Below are 10,801 nucleotides of genomic sequence, written 5' to 3' on the forward strand. Positions count from 1 at the left end.
GCGCATGTGTGTGTGTGTGTGTTATTAGTCGCTATAATGACACTGAACAAACAACATGAAAATAGACATCTGTTTTCAGTTCTAAGCACTTCAAAACCTCCACTTAGGAAAGCCATACTCAAACATGTTATTGAAAATGATTTCATTAATCTAATATCTGAACTTTGTTTAAATTTGACCTAGGGTAATGTTCAACTGCCAGAAGTAGTTAAGCAACAGGAAAAGCAAAATCGTTCCCTTTTACTTACAGGGGCCTCTCAACACAAAGGAAAGAATTTTAAAAAGAAACGACTTCTTCAGGCGGTCGGTAGCTTTTTCACACTTTTACTACTGATAATTGCAGGACTTGTAAAAAGTTTTCTCCAGATGGCAAAACCCTATAAATTGACTCCAATAGAACTCGATCTCTCACCCGTGGAACACTTTGAGAACAATCTGAGTAAATTCCTTGACAACGAGAATATTGAGGATGATAAAAAAGCTGCTTTTACTTCAAGATGCACTTTGCCGAGTGGACAAACATAAGCCCTATCATGTGAAGACCACTGCTGCTGCTATTAGTCAGAAAAATGAATTATCTCCTCAGGATTCTACTGCTGCTGCTGCTGCTGGAAAACAATTAAAGAAGGAGAATTAGGATTAATTTTTATTTAAATTTGGATATCTATTGCCCAACAAATAACTTGAAAAAATAAAACGACTCCTGGCCTATCTCATGGAAAGTGATCAAGATCATATTCAAATTGAGAGCAATGGGAAAGGGATTATAATTCAGGGCAAGAGCTATAATCTACTTGATTTAATGTATGATATGGTTACAAATCGTAAAGGACTATTATCATTTGACGCTCATCTATACATCTTTCTAAATACATTAAACTTCCAGAAAAGTATTATTAGCAATAAACAAATTCTAAAAAAATTAAATGAACATGCATCATTGTCAACACCATTAAAATATCAAGAAGAAGAAGAAGATTTTAAATCAATTTTGGAAAATACTAGCACATCACTGAGAGCTAGACAAAAGCGAAGACGTATCAACTCAACGTCACCACCACCACCACCAACCGCCAGTATACACAAGGGTAACGGACGTTACACAACGTGTTTACGTTCAAAATGGTTGAAGTTCTGAAACGTGTTTATGAAAATATTGGTGAAGCGTTGAGTTTAAGTTCCCCCACCACTCTTTCCAAAGCCACTGGTGTTCACACTAAAAGTGTACAAGACTATCTACAAAATGAATATAGTTACACTCTGCATAGAAATCATAGACTTCGTACTAATCAATATCGAAAAACTAAAGCCTTTTTCCAATTGCATATAATGCAAGCAGATCTCCTAACTCTAGATGAGATTCAAAGACGTCACAATACACCGTACAAGTACATTCTACTTGCAATCAGTGTTTTTAGTCACTATGCATATGCAATTCCATTGCAAACAAAGAAAGGCGTTGAAGTTCATCAAGCCATTGAAAGTATTCTCGAACAGGATTCGTATAAAAAAATTCAAACGGATCGTGGAAGTGAATTTATTAACCCCCATGTTGCAAAGATACTATTGAAATATAGTACACTGCTCTATCATAGTCATAGCCCTATAAAGGCTGCATTGGCAGAACGATTGATAAGAACTATTCGACTTTTAATTTCAAGATATTGTACATTGAAAAATAAACTGACTTTTATTCAGGATTTAGATAAAATTATGTTGATTTATAATCAACGACCTCATCGATCATTGTCCAACTAAACCCAAATGGAAAGTCATCAGTCTGATCATGATACAATTGATACCTTTCTTAAACAAAATTCCAATGAAGTGATTGTCAAGAAGAAAAATAAATTCAATGTTGGTGATACTGTTCGAATTAATAGAACAACTAATGTTTTTGACAAGGGGAGTTATTTGTGGTCCACAGTACTTTTTAAAGTGGCAAAAACCTTAGACACTAAACCCATAACTTATCGTCTGCGTGATACCAAAGATGAAGAGATTCTCGGCGGCTTTTATGACTATGAACTACAAAAAGTTAAAAATAATAGTGAAATCTATCAAATTGGAAAGATATTAAAGAGTCGTACTCGCAGGAGTTGGAAACACTTACTTGTTCTGTGGCTAGGATACAACTCTGATTTTGATTCTTGGATCGGTGTTGAAGATATTGACAATGCCCAATGATTTTTATGTAACATTTATGTCCAACGTTTCCGATCCTCTCTACAACGACTTGAATACGACAAGTGATTTTTGGACAAAACTTTCCCCCGCCATCAAATTTGACGGTGCGTATGAAGTGGCTCTTGTCAACTGTATTCTCAAAAATACCTACGACATCCTGAGAAAGGATCGTGTGTATGATATAAAAGTTATACCATTCGATTGCTCACTCTTTGTTGACTATGAATTGGTTGAAGCACTTAAATCTAGCGAATATCACCATGCCAAATTGAAATATATTGAATACGATATTATGACAGATTTGTGTCGTACAATCAATAGAAAATCTCATATCTTAGGAAGGGTAATTTTCATTTTAATTATTTATTGGAACATAATAGGATTTAAACTACATCAATTGTTGACACTGAAAAAATTATTCTAAATGATAATATGAGAGACGGTCTTGACTTTCAAAAGAATACTATCGCTGGGGGAAAAGCTGGCGCCGTTTACGGGATGGATCAAGTTATTTTTGTTGATTATCCACCTGGTTTCGCCTCGGACTCTTGCATATTTCTCTATGCATCCTTTGTGGAAACATCGAGTCAGTAATTCAAATGTCCCCCTCCTACGTGTTATTGAACGATAAAAATCTAATGAACTTGTTCATCACTATAATATAAAGCATCTTCATTATGTTCCTGTAAAGACTTCGTATTTGGAACTCTTTCAGTTAACACTAAGAAGTGAACTGGGTGATCCTCTAGCAATAACAAAAGGCTTAGCAGTGACTACATGTCATTTTTGACTCATTGTCGGTGACAGAACCATCACCTAAAATCAAGAATAGGAGAATTCCATTTGTCTGTTCTGATATCAAGTGCTATGTTGGTGCTTTGAGTCCTCATCAAATAGGCAATAGATTGGACTACTACAAGGGTCGTACTACAATGTCTGGCTATGGTCTTGGTAGCTGGTTTGCTAGGCTATTTCGTTCTGAACTACCCCTTGCCAGAAAATATCTTGTGCCTGCTGCATCAAATTTTGCAGCCTCCACACTACAGGACTGATATTTCAAGGAGAATTTCAAGGAGAGTGTTAAGGAAAATATTAGATCTTCAGCAAGAGCCATTGGTGAGCAATTAAAATCTCGGCACAATGGGGAGGGATTAAAAAGGATGAGTGCACGTCATTCACTCATCAGTCTCCACCCAGGCGGGAAGCGAATGACATCAACAAGGACTTTGAGGAATAAAACAAGGAAGACCAATAAGCAGAAGAAGAAAAAGAAAAAGATTGTTAGATCAAAGAAGGATTTCTTCTCTTAAGATGACTTATCTCCCTCACAAGGAATCATATCCATCAATCAGTTCCTCATTGAATCTATTCAATGCTGAAAATGTTGATGTCAGTGTCAAGTATGTCTACTATGAACAATTTCATCCCCAAAAACCCCACTCGTAAAATATACACTTTCAAATATTTTCCAATGAAGACTATTTCATTGATTTGTCATCAACATTTATTGATTTAAATGTTGAGGTGAAGAAAAAGTCAGATAATACAACTCCAAATGCTGGTGATGGTCTCTCCTATGAAAACTGTATTCTACACAATCTATTCAAACAAATTAATGCATTTATTAATGGAACATTGGTGAGTACTAGCAAAATTCATCAAACTATGCAAGCTACATACAATTTATGATGATGACACCAAAGGCATACAAGGAGTTGAGAGGAAAATCATTGGGCTATGAATATCGATCAGGTGTTGATACTGACGGCGAGTTGACTACTGCAGTAACCCAAGAGTATAATCTGGTTGGAAAATTATATCATGAGATATTCAATATATCCCAATGGCTACCCCCCAATGTCAAGATTGACATAAATTTACAGCTGGCCCCATCGAATTTCATTTTCATAAAAACACTTCCTGCAGCACCCGATGCCAATGTCATTTTCCCATCGGCAAGTCTCCATGTCCGAAAAAAACAGGTTTTGAGCTCTGTTGCAGTGGCAGTGGAAAAGCTAAGAACCAATGGCACCAACCTTAAACTTCTTGTCCCCCAGCCGATCACCAATCAACGTCACAGTGCCACCGACTCTCGTCGCTATAGCGAGTCATCATGTATCAATGGAGAAATCCCGTCAAAATTGGCTTTGGCCTGTGTGACGAGTGGCAGTGCTGTTGGATCCTGGACTGACTCCCACCCTTATTTTAATTTTTTCGGTATATCTATCCTTGTGTGCAAAGTGAAAGATAGTCCACTGTACACTCTATCATTTGACAAAAAATAATATAGAACTCCTTAAGAGTTGACCATGCCCTTCCTAGATCAAGACTCGCAATTATTTGAAAATGGTATAACCGATTCAATGTTTTCAAAAAATCATGGGGTAATTGTTTTGGACTTGTCGGGGACTCAGGATATGAGCATTGTACGAACAGGGAATGTATGTTTAGAGTGTACATTTGCTGATGCTTTGACTGAGAGTATCACTCTAATATCACTGGGTCAATTTGAAGCCTATTGGGAAATCACACCCGACGGCAGTGTTATCCTATAACTAGCACCATGAACAAAAACCAAATAATCAATGTATTTAGTATGGATCCAGACAGGTCCCAGTACAATTCCTATTGCATACATTCGGACTTCATTGAAAAAATTCCAAGTGTTAACACGACCCTAATCATTTTTAATAGCAGTCCATCGACTTTGAAGACCGGCCATTGGCTATGCTTCTTTCAAACAGCGAAGACTATTGAATTTTGTATCCTCTTGGACTATCTTATAAATTCTTCACGACATACATCAGCAACGTTATTGAAAGCAGTGGGACATCAATTATTCAAAATCAACGAAGAGTACAGGATTTAACGACTAAGAGAGTTGTCTTTCATGCGATACTCTATTTCATGTTCAGATGTCGTGGCAACACCTACACACAGTTTCTCGACATCTACTTTGACTTACATCTAGTTAAAGAATTTCTCTTTTAAAATATAATTACAAAAATATTTAATATTTATTTTAGTTCACTAATAATAAAATCGTATAAAAAGTTTTTTTAATTTTTTTATTAAAAATATTTTATAAAAATGATAAAAAGACTGTTCTTCTCTTTATATCTCATCTTCTACTAGGTCTTTGTCGACAAAAACTAGTGCAGTTAGATTATCCAAATTCACAGTATACTGATACTGATGTAGTGCAATGTCAGGGTCACATTTTCTACAGTAGAGCGTAACTTCACTCTTGCCATTTTTATTTTTATAGTCAATGATGCTCTTCTCATTCATTATATAGAATTAACATGTTGCAATTTGTTTATTTGAAGTAATGTCACAAATAGTGTCCTCAATCGGCAAATCACATTCCGTCACAGAGAAATAAACATAATTCGTCGTTTAATCATAGTAGTCATTGTCTTCACAACGATGACGCAGAAACCAAATTTTTTTGTTGTTCCAACAGTTGAATCGCTGACCCTGCTCCTCCTCCCAGAACAATCTAAAACCACGACGATACCAATCTTTTAGCAACAAACTAAAATCACGCTTATGATTCTTTCCAATCATACCTGAATATGTATTCTCCCACTTATTACATTTATCATAGTGAAAATTGGAACATAGGTGGCCTCTAGGATGAGAGTCAAACACCTCTTCAAGACAAGAATTACAACCTTTAATTTGTACAGCATATCCTTTATGCACTTTAGACGGGGTGCATAATCTACACTTTTCATCATACTCATCAATCATTGTGAAATTCTCACATGATGACCAGCTGCCAAGTGTGTACATACATAGCGGACATGTATGGAACATTTTTTTCATATTTTGACAATCTCACTGCCACAATGAAACTGAGCTGGCAACAACAAAAAATTGTCTGAGAGAGAGAGAGGAGTAAATACCTCCGTTGTCTCTGATTGGCCCCCTAAAAAAACAGATGTTGGCTCAAAAACCAGTCTGATTGAAAAGTTGGAGTTGAAACAAATTTGTGTGGGGAATCCCCGTTCATACTGCTATCTTTTTTGCAATGTTTAGGAACAGGTGGGGACTTCCTGCTAGGTTGTACTGGTAACAACGGGACATAATCAAATAGCATATAGTTTCATAACATGTTGAATCACGGTGAGAGGTCACGAAGACTAACAATGTAATGACAATAGCTATCGAGACTATCATGGAAGTGACCATAAATCCTTATAAGAGCCTGGGATGGACAATAGAAGCTCATGGACTTGAACATAAGACATTAAAATATCATGAGAGGGACTATAAATACGTATACGAGCATGGGAGTGAACATAAGCCATAAAAAGAGAAGGGGAGGAACCCGCGTCGACGAGAAACAATAAGTACATGCTCTGGCAAGACGCCAAGACACATACGGCACGCAGACTGAGAAACGCGCTCCCCTGACGGCGCCGATATAGGGGGGGGCTAAAAGGAATGTACAACTAAAAAATAGTAGAATAGTTCGCACTACACGTAATTGTTTACGGGTAATTAGGCAGACATTAGAAAAAGTCTAATGAAAAGAGATAATTATCCTATTTACAAGGTCACAACACGTTCTCTCAAATATGATATAGAATAAGGACCTGTTTATTAACCAAACAAGATGTTTATACTTTTGGGAGAAAAAATCTATAGTGAAAATATTGATATAATTTTAATCTTACAGGTGCTTTTTGCGAGATTGTCATGTCATTTGACATCTGGCCTTCTTGAATATGGACCCTCGTGTTTTCTTCTTGTGTATAGGACATCGAAGACCCAAAGTAGTGACTTACTGCAGGACGTGAGTAGGTGTAGAGTTGAGCCTTTTTGATGGGTGGATGGACATCAAAATTATCCTTAAAAAGAATTTAAATTATAATTTCCTTAAAAAAAGTCATTTTTACAAATTTTATGTGAGTTTTATCATTTAAACTAGCTAAAAGTTGATCCGTCTTATACCCCCCTCCCTCTTTACACGGCCCCTCTCACGCGGCTATCTTAATGCAAAGTGTATAATTAATTTCATCGGTGCTTTTAGGTTTTGTTTATGATTGACAGGAAGTGTGGTCTTAGTTAATATTTACATATAGCGGATGGGGAGCAGTTGACCTTAGAGATCATTTATTTTATTTTTTTAGACAAAATAACACTAATATTATAAATCAACAAAAATTTTTAGAATCTGACATACTTTAAAATATTATTCCTAGATGTTTTCTGAGACAGAAAAGAAGCTAACACATAGGATTAAAATTAGATAGAAAAAGCTCGTTAACGCACACACATCATGTAGGCCTAAAATATATACCAAATGACATTTTAAAAAGCTAGTCTAGTAGAAAATTAATGCGATCAGAGGTAAAATTGCTAGCTGTTTTACACTTAATATTTGCTTCATGCAACCCTACCCCCTAATGGGCAAATGTATACCCTGAATTTGAATATACAAGGGGTGTGGGACTAAAACTCATTTCGGACAAAAAAAGAATATTATGTTCGGAAAGAGCCTAAAAAAGACATCCAGTTTTATATCCACAATAGCAGTAAAAATTTACCATGTAAATAAATCAATTAACTATTAATAAACAGAACTTACGTTAAAAATTTGCGTTGCAATAACTTCTAAATAATCCATTCTATTTAATGTTTGCTCTATAATGCTTTGAAACGAACTGTTATCTTATCATCGAAGCGTGATAAATATAAAAATTGTTTAAAGTTGGACTTGTGATATAACAGTTACGCAAAACATCTGTTAAAATTCTCAGAAGCCTGATGATGTCACCTTGTTAGCCCAGTATTTCTAACTCCCTGTTTTGCTTTGATCGTGTACTGGCAGTATTCTAACTCATTGGAGGTCAATGATCTTATCCCGGTTGTATTCACGAGCGTATTGCGTCAACCCCGAAAGTAGGTCAATGCCCATATATGGACTTCTCCCCGTGCTATAAGGGCCTCCCCTACTCTTACCCATAGTGGCAACTATAGTTCGCCTTCTGATGTAAAATTGCTAGCTAGTTTACACTTAATATTTGCTTCATGCAAACCGACCCCCTACTCTTCAAATGTATACCCTGACTTTTAATATAAAATGTGTGTAGTACTAAACTTCATTTATTACAAAAAAAGAATATTATATTCTGACAGAGCATAAAAAAAGACATCTAGTTATATATCCATATTATTTTTCAAAATTTAACATGTAAATATATCAATTAACTATTAATAAACAGAACTTACTTTACAAATTTGCGTTGCAATAACTTCTAAATCATCCATTCTATTTAATGTTTGCTAATGCTTTGAAACGAAATTTTATCTTAGCCTCGAAGCGCGATCAATATAAACATTGTTTCAAGGTGGAATTGTGATATAACAGTTACGCAAAACCAATGTTAAAATTCTCAGAAGCCTGATGATGTCACCTTGTTAGCCCAATATTCCTAATTCCCTGATTGGCTTTGATCGTGTACTGGCAGTATTCTAACTCATTGGAGGTCAATGATCTTATCCCGGTTGTATTCACTGAGCGTATTGCGTTAACCCCGAAAGTAGGTCAATGCCCATATATGGACTTCTCCCCGTGCTATAAGGGCCTCACCTACTCTTACCCATAGTGGCAACTATAGGTAGCCTTCTGATTTCCTTGTTTGTTTTGCTGATGACAGCACACTTGGCGCATTTGGAAACTGCGAATCCGAGCTTCGATTAAATTATTAAAATTTGTTTGAGAGGGTGATTTTGTTGCTTGATGCTGACTATCTTACCCTAAATTTTTCTAAGTGCAGTTTTTTTAAATTTTCGCGTCTTTCTCAGGTTTGTCCCCATTTATCATAAATTCAACAGCCAAATGGAATAATTCATAGATCTAAAGACCGATGTGTTATTTTTTTGGGCATTCTTGTTGATGAAAACCTCTCTTTCAAATGCCACATTTATTTTCAAAATGAAGATATGCAGGAGTCTCGGAATTTTAAGGAAACTTAGACACACTTTTCCTGGATCCATTTTGAAAATCCTTTTTTACTGCTTGATGCAATCTTACGTTTCTTACTATCCAACTGTGTAGATGTAAACTTTTCCTTTACTGTTAGAACCACTTTCTAAGTTTTACAATAAAGCTAGAAACCTCATTAATGAAAATCATCGTTCATTCGTTATAACAGTACTTGATCTTGAGTCACTCTCATTTTTTCTTGTGCTGTTTTAATTTGTATCAGCTTCATTGTGACATCCAACGGACTCTAATTGTTCCGCTATATTTTACCTCTGATCAAAATAATTATAATCGTCGCAATATGACAAATCATTTTCAAGTTCCATTTATTACTTGAATAATGTCAGATTTTATTCCTCTCCTGGCGTGCCGGATTGTTTGGAATAAGTTGCCTGAATCTGCTCAAGGGTGCCACTCATTCGGTTTTTTTAAAAAAAATTTAATTCTTTGGCTTCGTACACGATATTTTTATTTATGTTTTTCATTATTATATTTTATTTTTTTTTGTCTATTTAATCTAATTAATTAATTTAGTTTATTTATTCTATTATTTCTTTAGTTTATATTTTATCTATATTTTATTTTCTTCTCCTTAGTATGTGAGTAAGTGATCATTTTAAATTTTATTTTGTTTTTAATATATGAGTAAGAAACTCATTTTTCTTAAACCTTTGTACAGGTCAATGAGCCTTTGGGGGACTAAAAAGATTTAATATTTTATGTGTATCTAGTGAAGTATAAATCGTATCTTACATTAAATGTAAAGTGGCCCAGAATAACTCTTTTTTCATCGGTACACGAACAATTAAGTTAATTTATTTCTGTTTGTCCCTCAAAGTATCCTGAAAGTTTAATTTCAATACTCTTGTTGTCAGTCTTAGTTGCAATACAAGTATTAGATAGAGGAGGAGTAGAAGTAGTAGTAGCATTGGCAGTAGTAATTGTGGTAGGGTACCTATATTGTCTGTTGGTCAATCGATCTTCCCATTTAAGCATTCAATGAAAGTTCCAACTTAACACCCTAATCCGTTCTTGAGATACGTCCTTTTGACAATCAGTATATCCATGGTTCGTTTTGATTTAGTTCAAATGTTTCCTTTCACAAACTTAGCCTTAATTGTCTAGCATCATACTAGTGGTTCTAGGACTTTACTCCCCCCCAGTTTTAACCCCGCCCTACAAGCCCCCTGGGGTACAATACCCCTCCTCCCGGTCAAATACCCCCCCCCCCGTGGAATATAAGGCTTTCCAAATTTGAGAATTTTATTTGAGTTTAATTTTTTATTTCTGTAGGGGGAAGGAATTTTCGTACTTGTGTATTAGGCACCGCTCACTCAAGCTTATGCTGTGTAAAACTCGGGAACACACCGGTTTTTTTCGTTAGATTTTTTCAGCTTAGCGCGAGACAAGACAAAGACAAGTGATTACCCATTTACCCGTGCCGCAGCCATTTAAACATTTGCCTCTCAATTACTTGGACTGTCTTGGATTTTCTCTTTCTATCTACAATTAGCCATGTCTTGATGCAACCTACTGCAAAATACTTGATAATTTCAATTCAAAATTGTTCAATTCAAGATAATTTCTTATGAATCCCAAAAATCAGTTCCCGGA

General features: G+C 35.6%; 1 protein-coding gene across 1 annotated transcript in view; it reads left to right on the plus strand.

Moving 5' to 3' along the window:
* The first annotated feature begins 2,619 nt into the window (after positions 1-2,619).
* The window catches only part of LOC148954759 (small G protein signaling modulator 1-like), a 133,466-nt gene continuing 125,284 nt past the window's right edge, over positions 2,620-10,801 (plus strand). Inside the window, exons 1-2 of the mRNA XM_089086507.1 lie at positions 2,620-2,694; positions 6,875-6,991. Coding sequence (XP_088942633.1) covers positions 2,620-2,694; positions 6,875-6,991 — 192 coding nt within the window. The remainder of the gene's footprint in view (positions 2,695-6,874; positions 6,992-10,801) is intronic.

This window comes from Artemia sp. Qi Xiang Cuo, chromosome 3, assembly GCF_049724085.1.
Source record: "Artemia sp. Qi Xiang Cuo chromosome 3, ASM4972408v1, whole genome shotgun sequence".
Classification (NCBI taxonomy): Eukaryota; Metazoa; Arthropoda; class Branchiopoda; order Anostraca; family Artemiidae; genus Artemia; species Artemia sp. Qi Xiang Cuo.